Here is a 20,385-nt window from a genome sequence, read left to right on the forward strand (position 1 = left end):
GTCGGAAGTGAGCAGCAGGCAGCCAAATATGGCAAGAGGTCCACAGTGCGCACTGGGACGGTGAGTGAGTCACGGCCCTCCCACTATAGCGAGTGACGACCGAGAGGAAACCTAGAAGCAAAAGCACATTTGTTTACACACTTTGGAAGTGTGTTGAGGTACTGAAGAAATATATTGATGTGGAAACATTCTGAATCTATACACTAGTGAGCTTGAACACTTTCCACAATTTATTTTACGAAACTACAGTCTGGAATAGAAATTATAAAACAAGTTGTGTAGAAGAAAAAAAAGAAAGAAAAAAAAAATTACAAATGTATACAGTCCACCTGAAATAAATGCTACACAAACACTCAAGAGCACTGAGACATGAAAACTTTAGCTTACACACATTGTGGACCACCAACACTGACTGCTGGTCTTTAAACTAGACACAAAGCAGTAAATGCTTCAGGAATTAGGAGTTTCAAGGTATGTTCATGAGGGGCGTGATGATACGGGAGGCAGCTGTCTGGCACATTTTAAGGATCCTACACCCGCCATAAACCCACACAGGTGTTTTCACTTATTGCTTGATAAGTCCTCTAAGGATGCTCTGCTGACAGACATCGTTTTACCCGTTAAGGGTTACAAATTTCCATCTTTAGAATTTTTATTCGGGATTTAAGTTTAGATGACCTCCACACTGCCCCCAACTTCAGCCTGACATGTGGCCTAATGAGCCAGATTAAGTGAACACCGATGTGTAATGTACAGGGCTTTAAACAAAAAAGTGCATATTGTTGAGACCTATACATGTACACAATGCTACATTATTAGATACACAGTTCTGTGTTTGTAGGACATATTTTAATAGTTGTGTTGTATATCCGACTCCAAAACATTCACACAGTGGTGAAACCTGACCCAATAGAAACTTACTTTTTCTGTCCAGTACTTTATCTGCTGGTATCTCCTCAAATTAAAAACTCTTTCAATATTTTACCAACAAACAGGGTTCTTACTAAATAACGTTCCAAAGGATGTGATGGTTGGTTGACGGCCAAAATGACCGAACAGACAACAACAATATTCCAGCTGTTGGCTGGAGTGCAGGTCCCACTCATGTGTCCACTGTCCAACATTGATGTTTCATCTTGCTCCACTCATGCTTTCCTCTTTGTGCAACAGGGATGTGATTTTCCAGGTATTATGAAAAGGGAATTCAGTTTTTATAGAAACATGGGTCCCAATCTATTTCCATGATGGGTATTATATTTGTGTTTGGTTCATATACAGTCCAGCGTTAGTGGTTCTCAGCTGACGAGCACGCCCTCTTTGGCAGCGAGGCGCTGCCGGTGTACTTGGTCCTGCTCGAGTTCTTCGTGGCTGGGGTGCCAGAGCCGTGACAGAATGCGCTCCATGTTCAGGGCATACATAGTGTGGGAGGGCATCACACCGTGGTGAACCTACATCAGTGAACAAGTGATTCAGGAAGACATTTAAGCAAACAAGCCTCTGATGGTTAAATGACAGCAGACCAGAATCACTTATTTGAACAAATTCAGTGATAAACAGCAATCATAGGAGGTCCAAGGGTAGTTCACCAATGAAAGCACCCACTTTCATGGCTGAAACATGTACCACTCATAATTAATACATTTTCAGTGTAAATGAATGTCACTCAATGTAGTGTATTTTTAAGTGTAAATACAATAATTTTCAGTTTGATTAAGCACAAGGTCATTACTTATAAACAAGGTTATCAAAGTTCACTGACTTCTATACATTTGCAAACTAATGCTCTTTGATTATGAATAATGGAGTATTTCAGAGTATGACGCTCATGATTTTATGATAATGTCTCTAGATTTAGTTATTTAAAGACTACAGTTGCAACTTAAGATGTCTTTTGTTTGCTATTCATTTAGTCTTTAAATTGTCCACAAATGTGCTGTTACTTCAGACGAAGATGAGCAGCAAATTCTTATGAATGAACAAATAGATTTGTCCACATGCTTGGGAATATCAGAAATCCATTTAAGCTGAATCTGGGTTGTTTTAAATACTAGGCCGTACATCACCAAATGACGGGCAGCGGTTCTGACCCGCACTGAGTGACTAGTCTATCCAGACATGCGACCTATTTCTAAACAATGAATGAGACTAAATAATAATCTTGACAGAGTGTTGTACTTTTCCGGCTGCCATGGATTGCTACAGAATGCTGGCGCAGCCGAGATCGCTAGAGAAAACAATAACTTAAGAGAGATGACAGCATGGAGCATTGAGCAACCAACCTGCTACTCTCTGGCTTCAGATTTCCCCCTGGTCAAAGTAGAACTACACACTGTGACCATGTTTCAACTTACAGCTGTGAGTCAGCATTCTCAGCTGTGAATACCTTGTACAGTTTAGAATGGCACAAACTCCAAAATGTAGGCTTTAGGTTAATTGGGCTGGGACTAATTATATTAGGGTAAAGACAACTGTTTTTCACACGAGTGCCATGAAGTCTGTTAAAAGTATCCTCCTTTGAGAATTTACAATAATTCCTGTTGAAATTATATGGAGATGCATGTTGTTGATTTTACTTGACGGGGATGCAATTTAGACATTATGAGGTTCCAATCATTACTATGAGGACATTTCAGTTACTGGACCTATTCGACTGAACTCTATTAAATATCCCATAATAAGGCATTACAACTACATTTGTTGAAGGTTTTGGGACCGAGAACAATCATGAACACATTTATCTTACCTGTAAAGCCTCCAGGAGATCAAACATGTTGATTGGAGGGAGGGGAGCGGGGAGAGTGTCAGAGGAACAAGCCAACAAGTGAACAGCTTGTTGCTCCGCCTCATCCGGTGACACTTGAGGTGGTGGGCCAGAGCCGAGGGAAGCACTTGGCGGGGGACTGAAAGGAGGAAAAAGGAAAAATCACTATGCAGCGAAAAATGTGATCAGTATGACGACCTTTTATTACCAGCAAGAGAAACGTAACCTGAGAGCTAACACAGATATCCCTACCATTCAGTAACACTGTGGTAAGCAGCCAGGCTGTTTTTCAGATACGGCTGCGGTGTGACATCACTGCCAAAGGCGTATGGGAAGCGACCATCTCGTAACCTATAAGCCTTCCGCCGGCTGATGACAGCAGTTAGGACGTCTTTCAAGTGGTGCTGGAAAAAATTAAGAGCAGTACGTCAGGATTTTCTTACCCTCCAGGGTAAACACAGCTGTCAGTCACACTTAATAAGCGGAACAAAAAATAAATCTCTCCATTTGTTTAATGTCAATGACATGTTAAGCTCTAAAATGAAACCACCATAATAAAACAATATATATATAAAATACCACCAAGCTCTCATATTTTGTATTTCAGTAAAAACTATGAGAGAAATAGTTTGTACACAAATAAGCGACAGAATCAATGAAATGTTTTTGAAATTTAAGAACAAAACTCAGATGGCATTAAGGAAAGAACACGTTAAATCTGTCAACTTGACCACCATACATTGCCTTGTCGGTGACGATCACAAACTTGTATGAGAGATCAACACTGAAGTAAAAGTGAAATATGGAAACTTGCTTCCAGTGTTGGGTGAAGGTGTATTTTTTGTGGCAACAACTTTCTTCTAATTCAGTGCCTTTTTTGTTTTAAAGCGGCAAATATGAATACTATGGTTTTCCTTCATCTACACACAAAGGTGATATTTTCAAAGAATTTGCCACTCGCTCAGTTTTGTTGGAGATTCAAAATCAGATATTGGCATTGTTGTAAATTATACGACATTTAACACTCTTTATTGGGCAACTTTTCTTTTTGTAGAAATTGATGGATAACGTTTGGTACACACTCATCCTCTGACAGAAGGTATCATGTCATACAAATTGCAAAGCCCTTTGAGGTCACGTTTATTTTTAATAATTGTTTTGACTCAACATTGCTGGAGGACAGTTGCTACAGACCTCAACAGCGTTGATCGTGCTGCTGACGGCATCGTCTGTGATGTTATCCAGGCCCAGCTCAAAGGCAGTCACCATCATGCGGGCTTCCAGCTGGCCCCGCGTGGGCAACAGCAGAGTATGGGCACTTAGACGCAGCTCCTCCTCCTCACCTCCCACCTCCCGAGGGCTGAAAGGCTGGGCGGCGCTCAGAGGGTTCTGTGGCTGGAAACGATGCTGAAGACATACAAGCATATACATTGTTAAAGCAATTATTGATTAATTATATATAAACTAACTTTAAAAAAAACATTTACACCCACTCATTAGTTGAGCACTTACCCTATTATGACATTTGGCAGATTTGCTGTTAACTCACTGAGCCTCTGCAGCGAGGAATATGAGAATAAGTACTTACATCAAACTTTTGTCTGGAGGAACATTTCTTCTTCCCCTTTGGTTTTCCAAGCTTTGAAGCGGAGCTACCCTGCCACTGTAATGGCCCTGCACCTTCTAGAGGACAGTAGAAGAACACAAGATGAAATGAAGAAAGATAAATACAGATCACATAAAAAAAAAAAAGAAGAATACTTCACTTTAGTTAAATGTTAGATCTTTTGAATAGTGATAACCTCTGACTTGTTATAAAAATGAATACGCAACAATGTGCTTATGGGCGGGCAATAAAGTCTTTGATCACAGGCCCTCTGTCAAATTCATATTGTTAAATTTCATAACTAAAATCAATTAATTTAACAACGTTACATTAATTTTTACATCATTACAAAGTGTCTAAAATTGACACTACTCAAATACATAAAAGACAATTAAATTGTTGTAAAAATAATAAACATTGTGAATGAAGGTACAACCGCTATAGTACGCTAAATACAAGCTCATGTGCAGTTTCAGGAACAAATTTAATTATTTTAAGCAACTTCACCTGGTGTGGAAACAATTATTTGGCAGCGTGTGAGAATGGCCAGGAGGAAGTCGTTGTGAACATGGACTGTAGAGGAAGGAGAGCAATACAAATGAGCAACACTTTTCTCGATGGCATCAATTACTCCACTTGAAGCATCCATGTCATGCTTACGAACCGTTCTCCTGTGGCAACAGACGACGAGCCTCAATGTCAAACTCCTCCTTGCTGATTTTTTGTTTGAACCACAGCTTGAGGTTTGCCCAGTAGCTGCATGGAGAGGAAAACACCACAAGACAACCCGTACTTCATGAGTTTAGGTGCATTTACTGCCTCCCTTCATTCATAAACACCTACAAAAACGTGACAATAACGGTAGGAACACCACACTTAACATCACTTCCTGCTGAGAGCACATACAAAAAATACTGAGTGACTACCAAACAGTATTGATAACTGCTGCTAAGGAGAAATGCTGCAAACATCAGACAGTAATAGCGAGCTGCTACTTTCCACAAGCTAGCTAATGGCAGAATTACTTCGTAGTTCAAGGGTAAACCAAGAAAAAGAATAGACAACCAACAACCCAAAGAGAAAACACGAACAGTTTTACTTACTGTTTGACATTATCGCCAATAGCATCAGTTAAATTCTTCTTTGCAATCTCGAGCTCGCTTGCATGAGCCGCCATGGCGAGTTCCTACGAGCACGTCATCAGTCAGCGACACCAATATTTCCCTTTTTTTTTTTCTCAACTTTATTGAAACTTTCAATAACAGGACGTAAAATACAACTCACGAATAAATTCCACATACGCAATGTTATCCTGAACGATACCTAACAATACTTAATTATTACATATATATATATATATGTATATATATATATATATATATATATATATATATATATACATATATATATACATATATATATATATACATATATATTTAGGCCTACATAATAGGAATGGCAGCTAATGGATGTAGGGCTCGCTGTACACTTAAAACAAATGGCATTTGTTCGGAAAATAATTATTATGATCAAATCTTCCGACAAAACAAACACGCATTATAATTTCGGCTGAAATATCTTGAGATGACTAATTATAAATACAACTACTTGTTCCTCTGTTCTTTGTCCAGACCAGAGCAAATGTGTGTGTGAGAGAGTGAAGCTGTTATGAAGGGTGTTAGGCATGTGTAGGCTACAAGAGCTTCACTGACAAACCCCTAAGCACTGCCTGTTGTACCTGCACCTGGCATGTCCTCTCATCCGCCACAGAGTGAAGATCGGGGTACCGATAGGTAGCCTAAACTCCACCACTAGATGGTATCATAGTATAATCTAAATTCTGCAGAGCCCTGTCCACTTACATATTGGTGCAGAATATGCGTTTTTTAGATTGAAAACATGATATAAGGTGGTAGGCTCCCTGGAGCCTGATGTTATGTTTATGGTATGGCTCAAGGGTCAAGGGTCAATGTCGAAGTCTGATAATAACAGGTAAATCGAAGTTAAACGTGTCCTTCCCAGCTCTAGGAATGTATTATTAATGTCAAACTGTTTAATGCTCAGTAAAGTGAGGTATAAAGGGATATGTTCCCACTCAGAAATATACAGATCTCAGTGACCTCCTTCTAACAAAAGGCCGGTGCCAGAATCCGAGTAGTTTTAATAAAATTGGTCAAAGTTGTCATTTAAAAAAACATATATCACATCATATTTTACCACTGTAATTCCTGCCACATTCAAAAGTCCTTCACATCTGCAGCCACTTTAGAATGCAGCAGCTAAAATATGAAGAGATCAGGCCTATTCCTATTGTATAATTTAAAGACAACAGATGAATTCAGAACTGGTGGAAACAATAGTTATCACATTTAAAGCTCATCTAGGGCTGGCCATAGCGGGACTTTCATTTAATTTGACTTTGCCTTGGTATGGGCTCAATTTAGCTTAAGACATGTCCTTTAACTTATGTAAATATTTGTTATCCTTCTCTTTTTGTAGAATTGTTTTTCTTCTACTTCTGTCTAATTTGTGCTATTGAGTTTGTATTTCTTTATTTCAGCATCAATAAAACCGATTCTCTCACTTCATATGTTTAGCAGCTGAAGAAAAAAAAACAGATTGGTGCGACCTCTGTATTTTTTTAATTCTCCAATGTGCTGGATGTAAAACATTTCTGTGTTTCCTTCTGTTTTGCTTTGTGTTTATTTGGCTCATGATTCTCTTGAGCCGGTTTAGACTAGGGAGGCCCTTTTGTTTTTCACAGTTTTAACTATATGCTGTAGAATCAGTTGCGTAGTCAGGGTAGTCGCTCCTTTGGCTATATGTCTCCCCAGGCGGCCCTGAAGCCTTAAACAGACCTCCATGAATTGCACCATCTATCACAATAAGTGAAACCATATATCCAGAAACACAAACAGTTAACAGTCATACTGTAGACTATTAGTGGGTCCTTCAGTTCAGGGACTACATGCTGAATCCACTGTGTTCTGATTCGTATGTCTTAAGGAGATCCATTTGATAAGGGGTTTCAAGGGTTGAGTCTTGAATAAACAAGCTTTTAATGCCAACCACATGAACTATGAAAACCATCTGAAATTCTGGTCACTAAAAGTTGTCTTTAACAGATTATATATCTGTTAGTAGGTAGTTGAAATTCAAGGAGCTCAATTGGCACTGCTCATATGTTCCTTTGTTTATTATCTCTAGGTTTGATAGGTACAATAAAGTCATTAAAATAAATCTAATTTTCACAATCTCAGCACAGTGTGCTTCGTAGCTAAACAAAGTATCCATCAACTGTATGTTTTAAACTAATAAGGGAGAGTGGAAAGTGCAGCTGTCTGCCTCTGAGTGAGCCTTCCCAGATCCCTCCAAATGATCATCCATCTTAAACAAGTGTCTGTTAAGCTTTAAATCGAAGGAGCACTTAGGAGCGGATTTAGCTATGGAGTTGTGTTCTCTAGGGCAAAAATGTGTCATGGTGCTTATTTTCAAAGAAAACATGTCCACATCCTGCGTGTTGATTTGCTGGTTGACTGGTTTAAAGGCTAATGAGTCCCTCTCATGGACATTCCCCCAACAGCAGATGTCTTTCAGCAAACAGCAGTAGAGCCAGCTTCTTCCACAAATCTTCCGATCCTTGTGCCATCGTGGTGGTGAAATACGTAGACAGCGAAGCTTCACTCTGTGACAAAGAGGGCTTTCACCCTGAAACCTGCAGCGGTTTTCAGAGGACCACACTGCAGTAGCACTCGGCCATCCCCGGTCTGTTGGCCAGGTATTCGAGGTGGTACGGGCCTGAGTGTGGTCCCCTCACCGGAGCCAAGGATGTCACCTTCTCTCCTCTAATGCCTGGCTGCGCAGGAGTTTGGTTTTTGTGGGTTAATCATGCATTTCCATAACCTCACGAGGCTGTTTAAAATGTAAGGGTTCAGTGTGTGTAGTGGGCAGAGTTATTGGAAGACTTCAGCTACAGCTCCTGTGGTGACGGAGCGTCCCGTACTAACAGTCTCTGGGCTGGTTGTAGACTCGACGTCTGAAAGGCACACTTGTGACAGTAAGGTGGACATGTCTCAAAACAGAGTTGGGTTTATAGAACAAGTGAGCTCAGATGGCTAATTGTTCAATAAAACTCCTAGAAAAGTCTGCACTTGACCTTTTCAAAACCACCAACAGTTACCTCTACAGCTCACTAATGACCATGTTTTATCTCGTTTGTTTAACCCTTACAAAACAAGAACTTTAAAAATAAGCTGTGGTTTTAGGGGGGTTTATGGGTTGGACTATTTATTGGCAAATGGTAACTGGGTGCAGTGACATATAGGTCTGTAAGTAACTGCTCGTAAAACCACAACTCATTTTTACATTTGATTTTCTGTACAACTAAGACAAGCAAGACATAATATGTTACATATGGACTTTTAAAGGTGCTGGTTATTTAGACAAAGACAGGCTAGCTTGCTGGCTCTACCTTCATATTCATATTTACCAGTCAGGCAGCAGAGTGATAGGCTACCAATCACTCAATTTCCCTCTTAACAAGAAAGAAAATAAGGCATATTTCCCCAACTGTCAAACTATCTGAAGTACAAATCCATCCTAGTGTACGTTCTCAGTCAAATAACGTATTTCTCCAAATGTCTCACTATTCTTATAAAATAAAAAAACAATGATAGATGTCATGTAGGTCAGATAGAGATCCAGACGTGAACTGATGACTTTCCCTTACTCAGTCATCCACAGAATGTGTCACCACTAGAAACGAGATTCCTCTGCCATGTATTCATCGGTCTCCTTGAAACTTTTTTCGCGCCAACACAAAGCACACAGCTAAATAAAAAGAACTCTTATTTCTGTTAAATGCAAGAATGCTTTCTTCTGTAGACAAACAGTTTCTGCTGGAAAAAATGCAACATGTCATCTGCGTCACTCTCAACCACAAGACAAGTTTGGAATGGGCATGTAATCTGAACAAAGACTAAAAACTAACAAGTCAAGCACAAATTAAGACTTTATAAAAACAGCATGTCACATGAAAAGAGTTCCTTCAAATCCCAAAAAATGTGTGGCCACTCAATGTCAGTTGTGTACTATTGTTCTACCAGGTATTGTGACTGAATGGTTTCAGCTTTCATTACAGTTTAATTTGAACATGAATGCCATTTTTTATTGGACGCTGCGTTTTTACTGTGTTTGACCAGTCTCCCGGCTTTGTGTTTTGTTGCTTTATAAACGCTTGTTGAAGAGATGGGTGTGAGGGACTTTGTGAGGGTCTATTTTCAGCCGAGAGACCAAAGGCTGTTGAATGTTGTTAAAAGCAGACCCACAAGTAAAGTAATAAAATAAAACCCAGCTCCCCTCTCCTCTCGGATGGTTTCCCCAAAAGGATGCCCCTTTCCTTCCATACCGGTTATTACAGAGAGCGGCCATGACTTTGTCAATGGAAAATATTTTATGAAAACATACAGTTCAAGCACTTTAGCATGGAAAGAATGTAAATGTCTGTGTATTTAAAAGGAAGAAGGGGGAAAAATAATTTGGAAATTTGGACCAATTCCATCACCGTTCATCCCTCCCTCCTCCCTCCTTTCTTTATCCTGTTTGCCTTTCAGCAATGTGTTTCTCGTTGTCTGTCCCAAGACCTATAACTCTCAACACGCTCGGTCGGCATATTTCATGTGCTTGAAAACTACTCAAAACATATTTTTTTGTCTCCAACAATGCTTGTTTTTCCAAGAGTCATACTGATATTTAATCAACAGCCAAACGAGAAAAACATACAACAGCAATTTCCATATGTGCAAGCAAACTTTGAGAATGATTGGCATTTATACAGTGGAGGAAATTAGTTCTATTTTCTATAGGATCGGTTACTGTTCCCTCAGGACACCTGGCCCTTTTCACTGTTATGATAAGTTAATTAAACACATAAATAATCATTTCTGGTTTTCTGTTTAACATACAGTATAAAGGTCATTTCAAGTGCAGAGAGAGATACTGTTTTTGTGTAATACAAATGTACATATGCTAAGTCTTAAAAACCACTTTCCTTTCTCCAACTCCTTATGATGTTGGTCTTTTTTTTTATCTGGAAATGGATATGGAGCCTAAAAAGATCAATATAGGTATTAACAAAATGCATTTTCCAGCTCATAGCACAAGTTAAATACCATGTAAGAGCATTTAACCCACACGTGTATCTTGGCGAGGTAGGAAGAGCTGCATTTAAATCCTGTTATGCTAAAGCTTATGAATGACATCAATACCAGTGAAGCTCTGTTAGGGTGTGGCGCCTTGTCTCAACAGGTTGACCTATTAATGAGGAAAACACTGCGGCCTCTTAATCGGATAGACAGCTTGCATTATTTAGCTGCAAAATGGCCCTAATTATCCCTTCAACATAATGTATTTGGTTATTAAAATAACTGTCTGGCTTACTTTAAACAGTCATTATGTCCCCTAAATCACTCTGTGTATCTATTATGCTATAAAGAGAACAATGTTTCACGCAGAGTTCATGTCTGTAACAGGAGGCAGTTCAAGTCACTATTGGTGGTTGGTAATCTCCGTTGGCGTAGTTCTTCTGTTGAGGATCAACCAATTGCCGATGGCATATACAGTCACAGAATGAGGTTCAAGTTCTCCCCTGGCCTCCACAGTTACCCCTGGACCAGCCTGGCTTACACAGTATCTCCTCAGTCAATGGGCCTGATCAGCATACGGACAGACTTCATCGAGTAGAAGCCTCCGCCGTAGTCCGCCCAGAAGATCCCATCTTGGAATTTGCTGCGGTAAACGCCTCCGGTGTACCAGACACCGTTAAGATTGGCTTGGCCGCATGCGTTGTACCACCAGCCTCCTTTGTGGAAATGGGCACAGTTACCTGTTGTAGAGACAGGAATGGTGATAATTAGCCGTCTGAGGAAGTGCGCCTTTCACTGAGAAAATGAATCAAAGATATGTGTTGTTCAAAAAAACATCTATATTCAGCAAGGTCTCACTCCCAGGGCCTCAAATATTGACATTTGGGCAGTATCCCTCGGCGTTTTGATGCAGACCATAAACTGTGGACCTATATTATGGACGTAGTCTCCATGACGTCACCCAGAGGTGTCTGAAGAACCGTTATGAAGCTCAAGGTTTGTGGCTTCTGCTGTCGCCATCTTTAGCAGTGACGACACAGACAACTCTAAAAAGGGTGAATTGTTGGTGGAGCTGAGGCGGCTGGGTGAAGCAGCAGTGGAAACAGCTAGCTGCTAGCGCCCTGAGACCGCACCTACCAGTCACTAAAAGCAGCCACACACTCAAGTATACCTAACAGTAAGCCTTAATATCATTTAAAAGGGTGAGCTATATGAAAATCATTCATGAATGGGGAAAATAGCTTTGGAGACCAAGACATGCGTTGTACTAGGCTGTAAACATGTTAATTTATGCTGTAAAAATAGGGCATTTTAACATTTATGGGGATTCACTCGCTTATAGAGCCATCTTCAATTAGGCAGCTTCAAATAGCCTTTTTGAAGAACTTCAGTTTTAGCCCTTTGGCGTTGCTGATTTAGTGTTTGCAAACATAGATAGCTGGCGAGCGCTGACATAGATGGAAAAGTGAGAGAGGTGTTGCATCCAAAAGTGGGAATGATGTCGCATTCACGTAGGATAAACATTTCAAGAATATGTGTGTCTGATTTTTGACTTTACTTTGTCCAAACTTGCAATCCTTTTATTTGACTCAGATCACATACTGGAGCACCTACTAATTATAATATCAGAATATTAAAAGAGAAGCTTGAAATTTCAATAAAACATCATGATGCACTTCAAAAGGGCCCCCATGTTCATCTACCTGAGAATGCATCCTTGTCTCGATCCAGAGTAGTGAACTGTTTGCCGTTGTGGCTGCTCAGGGAGTCCCCGGCGTTCCCCTGGTAGGTGCCCAGCCGTAGGCGGTAGCCCACGCTCTCAGGCTCTAAATGGAAGCTGCTGTACTGAGCGTAGACCTTCTTGTTCATCCAGTCCTCCATCTCCACCAGCAGCTTGTAGACTTCCTGCCTCCCTAGGTTGTAGATGCCTTCCAGACCGAGCCAGTATTCCCCGTCTATGTTGCCAAAGCCGCTCTGAGTCAAAGGAAGATTAAAAGGAAGGTTACAAGAAGATTGCAGAAAATAATGAGCATTGTTTTTCATGTGGTAGCCTGAGGAGTTTAGAAACATGAGAATTGTTTAGGAACATAAAACCCAGTTGTGGGATTGTAACAGAACAAATGAGAATTTTCTTTTTGATGACGTTCTGGTCGTGGTTCGGTAGTTAAAACCAACTACAAAACTTCAAAAGAAAGAAGCTGTGGGAAAAGAATGCCACCCTGTCTTTGAAATGTCTAAGAAAGACAGCAGGAAAATAACTATCCAACAACAGAATGCTGGTTCATCTCTCAAACCTCAAAGAGCTCTTGGATTATGGCTAACGGTGAAACTGGCCTAGGCGCTCGTGTTGAATAACGGAGAGCAATCTACATCTGGCCAAGTGCCTCCAGAACACTTCACTTGGTAGAGGAGTTTGAGGTTTGTGATTGTGGATTAGCTGGGTGAGCCAGCAGATGATGAATGTAGGGTTTCAGTGCACAGCCCCCTCTCTGCTGTGTGTGTGTGTGTGCGTGTGTGCGTGTGTGTCTGCGTGCATACATGTGGTGGCTTTGTGGGAGAGCACAGAGGCAAATCAACGTTGAAGAGAGCCATTTAGCTTCCAGTTACACATGCACAAGGCCTGCCAGGCTGAATGGAACACTGGATAGCCGAGGCTGCCAGCAGCGATATACTCCATCTCATTCTCGCAGGGCTTTGATGAGAGGGTCTATACGGTGTGGTGGAGTAAAGCCAAGCAGCCATCCATCCTGGAAGGCACCATAGGAGGAGCGGTTTTGGAAAGAAACGCCTGCAGATTGAGCTGTGGAACATACCTTCCTTGTGGGTCATCTAATGTTTCATAATGGGAATCTCAAACCATATGACCTCGGACGAATAGCGCTGCTGACGGGGTGTTATATTTTACAGTATGTGAAAACACAAGGATTCTGGCCCAGGAAATCGTCCCAATGAATCCAGATGGTTCCTCTAGACGGGTCATATAACGGCACTCCTGTAGTCCCTGGATGACCCAAATATTCAGGTTGGCTCAGGTGGGGAGAGAAAAATAAGACAAACAGGGCAGGGGAAGTGTCATGTGTCATCACCTTGTAGCTATCCCAGTTCCTGAAGAAGTTAACAGAGCCGTCTCTCCTGCTCTGGATTACGGTCCAACCCCCGTTGTCTATATCCTGTTCACACCAGGCCTGGACAGGCCTCTCTGCTTCGTCTGGTCTGATCAGGTACATGCCGCTGGTGCTGTGGCCGGCTTCCTGCGCTGCAAGACAGTCTCTGAAGGGGCCTGAAGGACAAGAACAAGAGAGGGAGGCAGGTGGTAAGAAAGACGGCGACGTCTGCGACAAAGTGTGTTCTAATAATTACGACCAACCTCAAACAAAAAGGAAACAATCTGTGTTTAGATTGTTGGGCATCTAAGCTTGGCTAGTTTTCTTTTAGCAGGACTACTTGTGATTAGGTACGGCCTTCATGTGGTACAACAATCCCATTTAATAAGAACATTTAAAATAAAGGAAACGGGTCAGAGACAAATCTGCTTTAGCCAACGCCAGCTGTGCAGTTACTGTTGTTGTGTTGTTTCATGTTCTTTTGTTTTTTTCAGAAAAATACAACAGTAAACTGTTTTCATGGTTAAAAAGTATAATTCTGATCACAGCTCAATTTTGACCAAGTGATGCATTTTAGCTTGGGGCCGTTTTTGTAAGCGAGAGCAGAGACAACCACATGAGTTTACATGATGAGGAGGCATTGAAGTCAATGTCTGACAGAGGGCTAAACAAGTAGGAAAAAACAGTGAAATACAGACAGAGTAATACAAAACACATTTATAAAAGGTCCTCCCAGAACAACAGAAGGAGTGGGGAAAATAAAGTCACTTTATTAAGAATTGACTTTTAAATATTTGTTTTAATAGCACATGTCGCAGTGAGTCTCCTGGCTAATAATGAAATATGAATACTGTAAAGATATAGTCCATTCACTTCATGAAGTATACCAGAAGTGCCTCTACTTTGTAGTTTGCAGGAGTTTGTCATGCCAGCCTGGGTTTTGTCTCACATGCAATGGAACAGTCTTGTAAGGGATCATTTTCATACAAAGCTGCACTGAAATCCTACAGACTCTGTTATTCTTGGGCGAGAGCAATCTAAATGTGTCAGGAAATTCTCTTGATGAACAAAATCGCACTGGTTAGGTCTTTCTTTGCTTTAAGTCCCCTGCCTCAGTTGAGACGTTAAAACATTTCTATTTCCATCCTGGTTTGTGTTCTTTCTGTTGAGCGGGAAGCAGAGTTCCAGCTGAATCTGCAAATCTTTAACCTTTGAAAATGAGGCCAATGGCTCACCTGCAGCTGTATTCATACACAGTGATTATTATCTTGTTATGGTTGGCACGCAAACTCATGACAGCTATACATTTTACCATGACTTGTTTTGAATTTATGTGACTGAATCAATGAATACACAAATACAAATGAATGCATGGATGGTTCCCTTACTAACTCAACCTCTCACCTTCAGCACTGAAGTTTCTATTTGGAGGTTTCTGAACTTCAAGGGTGCCACTTGTGGGTGACGCCCCCGAGCGAGAGCCCCTTTCCCGGGCAAAGCCTCGGGTGTTGTCCCTCTGGATCTCATTGGTGAAACGCGGCACATTAACAGGAATGTTCTCGGGCACCACCTGCACAAGTGGAGGTCCCAAGGGCGGCTGGTCGGGCCTGCGGCTGTACACCTGCATACAACGCTCCTCCAGGGCTCCAATCAGCACTGACTGGTTGTTCACTACTGCAGACAGGGCTGCGTATTTGGCCTCCAGCTCCCTGTACCTGGATCCCAGGCGCAGTGACTCGGTGGTGGCGTTGAGGATGCGCGTCTCCAGCTGCGCCAGCTCCAGTGAGTTGTCCCTCTTCCTGATGATCTCGTGCAGCAGTTGCATATAGAGCTGGGTCACTCGAGAGTTCATGTTCCTGCTCTCTTTCCTCAACAGCTTCATCTCATTCACCAAGTTGCCATCCACATCCACCACCAGCTTCAGGGTCTCCATCTCCCCACGCTGCTTCGACAGAAGGTCGCGCACTGCAGCCACATCCAGGCGTGTCACTCGGTCCTTGTCGGTTGAATAACCTCGGGCGGCACAGATGGGTCCTGTGATCTTCTGCTCAGGGACCAGGAAGGTGTAGGAGCACTTGTTGCTCTCTTCTTTGGCCTCTGGAGCCCTTCGTATCCTGGAGAGGATGGGGTGCTTTGTAAGGGCTTGGCTGTTTCCGTAGAAAGACAGACAAAACAGGATAAATATGCTCCATGTTCCAGGTCCCATGGTTCCTCCTCTCTATCAACAAACACCTAAAGATCTATGAAAAAGGAAAGAAAAGTGCAGACCATTTTACATCAGGAAAAGTTAGTGTTATTCTATATTACACTTAGTCAATAAATACAAAAAAGGACCAAAACTAACAATGAGTCAATCAATTTCTCCATACTTTTCCACTTTTCAACGCTATCTTTGGCCCCAAAGCCATTGGTTCCTACTGAAGATGTAAGTCTTTAAAATCCATTTTAACCTTGCTAGCAGGAGGTAAATGTTGCTCTGTCGGTGCACTATTTTTGTACAAATTAAGTGAAATATGTCAACACTTTTATATAATGTTATGCAATTTGGTGCACACTGTTCTGTTGACATCAGGTCAAAATGTGTCCAAAACTTTGGCTTTCAGCTGAATACTATATGCTAATACGACATTCAGCCCCAACTGCACTTTGTGTTCAGTGTCAAGTGGAAGGAGAAAAATAACTGTGATGGTTAACAACATTATGCCTGCTAAACATCGGCATGTTAAAATTGTCATTGGGAGCATGCTAGCATGCTAATGTTAGCATTTAGCTTAAAGCACCACTGTGCCTAAATTCAGTCTCACAGAGCTACTAGCATGGCTGTAGACTCTTGTTAAAAAAATGCAGCAGTTTCCTCAAGGGAGCATTTTTTTAGGACTATTTTCAGCACCAGATCAACATACATTTAGGGGTATTGACAAACTGCAGTGCTGTGTTCATTATGTAACCTACTGCAATGGTGTGGCATGAGTTTTCCTTTTGTTACAACAAATGTTATTCTTTTGTACAATTTCCTAGTCGATGTTTTCCCTTTCTCCTCTAATCCAATAGAACCACAGTGCATCTGTTTGCATGATACAAGGGGGAGCCTCTAGCCAAGACTCAACACAAGCATCTTGCTTAATTATAAAGTGAGTGAGCATTAAAACAGTAAAGTGAAAGGTTTCACATATCAACATAGTACAGCCCCGGAAGATTTCTCCTCTGATAGGCGTGTGGAGGAGTAAGGAGAACCAACCATCCACCACAAATCTGTTATATACCGGTAACTCGGATTTTCAATACATTCCCTCACGGGTTCCCTTTCATTATGGCCCTCACCACATCTGTATCAGGTGTCTGGGTGTGGGCAAGTGCTGGGATCTGTTTTAAATATTTCTGTAAGTTTCAGACCTTCCATGAACCTCCCCTGTAGCCTTTCTGTGTACCTGCACTGACTCGTGGATAATTGCCATGATAAAAACCTCTCAGTCTGAAAAATTATTTGACTGAAAATAAAAACATTTTATTTGATTGTGTTAATGAGGCCACGGATGACATTGAATATATCATTTTAATGGGATAGTATCAGCTGCAAGGATTGATGAGGTGCAGAAAGGTGTATATCAGTAATAACCGGTGGTTATCGTTTCATCAGTTTAACTTCTGGCATTTCTGCCTCATTTGAATTCGGTGAGGAATAACAACGAAATGATATGTTCGAGCAGCAGGGGGAGCAGGGATCAATGATTTATGAGGAATCTTTACTGGAGTCCAATTCTGGAAGGAAAGCTTGTGTTTTGAGCTCATTTGTTTCTCCAGCACAACTAATGGAGCAGTGGTGGGTGACGTTCAAAAATGCATGCTAAGTGAAAGATCCCTTGCCTCAAATTCCCACTTGGCTCTGGAAGTGGAGCTAATTGTGAGCCAACTCCAGGCTGACACAGGGCTAAATCCAACCAGAAGGCAGTCTGGTGTATATGGCCAAGAGGGTTAAGAAACGTTCATTATATGAACCCCTTGCTATCAGAGCTGATCAAAACTGGTAAGGAGTTTAACAGATGCCAAAGAAGCAGGATTAAATGAGTCCATGACAGAGACAGCAGAGGCTTTTAATTATTTATGTGGTCTCCACTTGATGTTTAGTTGCACGGAAGAGGCCTGACCACAGTTAATGGGACAGATCCCAGAGCACTACCTAGATTCAAACTGCTGCTGTAGCAGAATAGACCTTTTCTCATCATTGTGGTGGGGAAAAAAATGCATCAAGTGAATGTATAATAATGTTTTTTTGTGTTTTAATAAAGCACAATGAATTATTGTCCTTTAAAAAGTGTCTGAGCCAACAGTAAGTTTTAATTAAGTGCAAAAGAAGTTTAGCACCACAGCCCAACATAATGGATGAAGCTGCAGTATTTGTCAGATTACAAACCATGCATCTGAGGGCAAAGAATAAGGCACTTTACGGAAAACGGGCCATGTGTCAGAGCTCAGAAACACTTTGGCACTGTGAGTCAGTTATTATTACCAGAGGGAGTTCTTTTCCCTGTCTTTCCATAATCGCATCCCCTTCAATAGCTCGATCTCAGCAATTGGCCCGTCTGCGTGTCTCCAACCCCACAATATGAATCTCACAGGCTCACAGGCTGGGGCCTGACAGGAGTGACAGTGTTTACACAGAGGCTCCTTAGCCAGAGGGTTGAATCTCATCGGCAGTTATAACCACCGGGTTTCTCTCCGTCGTTCGCACCTTGTTGGCCTTCATCAAGTCAGCCGCAGCAGCCGTGGTTTTTTGTTGACTTATTAAATAGGGAATTTTCTCTCGCTCAGAGCCAGACCTGACCAGATGCAGCCACCTCATCTATATTAATGCAGTCCTTGCAACCAGACAGGTGAAACGTTGTGGTGGCGGGTTTTCCCAGAGTTGCTACCACTGGGCCCGACTGTCTACTCGTAAAGATCCTCAATTATGCTACATTGATACCCTCAAACAGCCCTGGGAACACCACACTTGCATTCCCTATTTTCTTTGCAACTTTATTTCAACATACAGCATGAATGTATTGCACATCAGAAAATAAAGTTGTTTCTTTGTTGTTGCTTTTGCTCCAGGCCATCAGATTTTAAGGACTGCGTTAATCATCCCATAAGTTATTCTGATGGTTCCACTGATTAGTTTTGTCTGAGGGGACGACACGATGCATGAGCTTTGTACTGTATACATGAATATGATCACGCCATTTACACAACATTTAAATATGATATGGAATTTTAAAACAAATATATAAATTACAAAAAAAATAATCAAAATGTTTCTTTAATGTCAGCATTACAGTCACTCCACAGCTCCCGATAAGAGTCATGGATCTCCAGATTACTCCTGCCATGTAAAATGTCTATCTAGCTTAATTTTTCCATATTAACTTTTCTCTGCGTATAGTAATGACTGGGAAAAGATTCAGCTGTTTGACAAAACACTTTATTCACATGAATAACCTGATCACGGAAATTAAAAAATAAAACTCTTACCTGTGTCAGTGAGTTCAGTCAGCGGCCCAGGAGGTGCAGGTAAGGACCCAGCTTGGTCTCTCAGTTGCGATTCCTATGCAGGTTCATGCTCCCCATTCTCCTCCTCTCACTCAGTCTCCTTCTGTCTTTGCTCTCATTGAGAGGGAAGGCCAGCATACAGCTCGGGCACAAGCAAACACTCTCCACAGGAGAACAGTAGAGGGTGGTCCATATGCCGAAAAGAGGGAGGCTGATGGTGTGATTTTCTCTGTAGTTTTAGCAGAGGGGAGGCTTGGCCCTGCCCTCTTCCTCTGATGAAAGAAAATACTCCTTCTAATATAAGATTTAGCCACAAAGGAAAAACTAAGTGATGAACAAGATTGGCTGGGAGTCAGCAAAATCAGTCTCGCTGTCATCATGTCGGTCGCGTAAAATCTTGTTTACTATATTGTCTCTCATACATGCTATTTGTTTGCCATGCTTGATGACATGCACATAAACTCTCTTTTTCTTTCTCACACACACACACACACACACACACACACACACACACGCACACACACACACGATCTCCAATCCAGTAGCTTTTGAATGTTAAATAAAGAGGTCTGTTTTGGATGTGAGCATCTCTTTGCTCCATATATGGGGGTGTCTCTTGTGGCAATCCAAGAGCTATTGGCAGCTGTGTTTATTTGGTTATGAGGACAATAAGCAGAGGGCTTTGCAGACAAAAAAAGAACGCCCCTCAGCTAAATGTTTTGGATTGAGGAGGAAGCCTGGGCTTTGATGCGTGGAGATTCTTAGCGGGGGGAGACATACTTCAGCATGTGAGGACACATTTGCTTATGAGCAACTGAGGCAGGACATTCACAAGGGTGTGTGTGTGTGTGTGTGTGTGTGCGTGTGTGTGTGTGTGTGTGCATGCGTGCGCTCTTGCGTGTGAATGTATGAGACCATGCGTTTGCCTATGCGTGATTGAGAGCATGTGTCTCAGCAGTCGTTTGTATATAATAGAGGTCGTCCAATTTAAATAAATCATGTATAGAAGAACATGTGTTTGGAGGAAGCAGTTACTGAGAAGGAGCTAAAAAATACATTTTGGGCTAATTCGACCCATGCCTGGAAATCTAACGGTATCTGCATCACACTTAACAAGCCCCACTCTTGTGTAGTCTATCAGTGTTTCACCATCTGGGGCTAGGGCTCACCTAAGGAGTTACAAGGTATATCTGAGGGGTCCCAAGTGAAAGAAAAACAAAATATCTTTGGGGGGAACTGCTATAA

General features: G+C 41.6%; 2 protein-coding genes across 2 annotated transcripts; both read right to left on the minus strand.

The window, feature by feature from the left end:
* Nucleotides 1-207: 207 nt before the first annotated feature.
* Nucleotides 208-5,592, minus strand: tada1 (transcriptional adaptor 1). Its single transcript, XM_034555802.1, has 8 exons — nt 5,471-5,592; nt 5,032-5,123; nt 4,875-4,940; nt 4,350-4,444; nt 3,956-4,168; nt 3,014-3,165; nt 2,744-2,900; nt 208-1,448 (listed from the first exon to the last, which is right to left on the minus strand). The coding sequence occupies exons 1-8, from the start codon at nt 5,542-5,544 to the stop codon at nt 1,296-1,298; spliced, it is 1,002 nt and encodes a 333-aa protein (XP_034411693.1). The 5' UTR covers nt 5,545-5,592; the 3' UTR covers nt 208-1,295.
* A 5,413-nt stretch (nt 5,593-11,005) lies between these two features.
* On the minus strand, nt 11,006-19,183 carry LOC117746522 (angiopoietin-related protein 1-like). Its single transcript, XM_034555708.1, has 5 exons — nt 19,123-19,183; nt 15,019-15,854; nt 13,597-13,790; nt 12,214-12,484; nt 11,006-11,250 (listed from the first exon to the last, which is right to left on the minus strand). The coding sequence occupies exons 2-5, from the start codon at nt 15,818-15,820 to the stop codon at nt 11,063-11,065; spliced, it is 1,455 nt and encodes a 484-aa protein (XP_034411599.1). The 5' UTR covers nt 15,821-15,854; nt 19,123-19,183; the 3' UTR covers nt 11,006-11,062.
* Nucleotides 19,184-20,385: the final 1,202 nt, after the last annotated feature.

This window comes from Cyclopterus lumpus, chromosome 17, assembly GCF_009769545.1.
Source record: "Cyclopterus lumpus isolate fCycLum1 chromosome 17, fCycLum1.pri, whole genome shotgun sequence".
In the NCBI taxonomy this organism is placed as follows: domain Eukaryota; kingdom Metazoa; phylum Chordata; class Actinopteri; order Perciformes; family Cyclopteridae; genus Cyclopterus; species Cyclopterus lumpus.

What these genes read in the sequence shown, in the direction of transcription:
- LOC117746522 (XM_034555708.1), bottom strand. Translation starts at nt 15,820, where the DNA reads ATGGGACCTGGAACATGGAGCATATTTATCCTGTTTTGTCTGTCTTTC. An exon ending in TAGAAACTTCAGTGCTGAAG is followed by an intron (nt 13,791 to 15,018) that starts GTGAGAGGTTGA and finishes CTTGTCCTTCAG; the next exon opens with GCCCCTTCAGAGACTGTCTT. An exon ending in AGACAAGGATGCATTCTCAG is followed by an intron (nt 11,251 to 12,213) that starts GTAGATGAACAT and finishes TCTCTACAACAG; the next exon opens with GTAACTGTGCCCATTTCCAC.
- tada1 (XM_034555802.1), bottom strand. Translation starts at nt 5,544, where the DNA reads ATGGCGGCTCATGCAAGCGAGCTCGAGATTGCAAAGAAGAATTTAACT. An exon ending in TCTGTTGCCACAGGAGAACG is followed by an intron (nt 4,941 to 5,031) that starts GTTCGTAAGCAT and finishes CTTCCTCTACAG; the next exon opens with TCCATGTTCACAACGACTTC. An exon ending in GCACGATCAACGCTGTTGAG is followed by an intron (nt 3,166 to 3,955) that starts GTCTGTAGCAAC and finishes AATTTTTTCCAG; the next exon opens with CACCACTTGAAAGACGTCCT.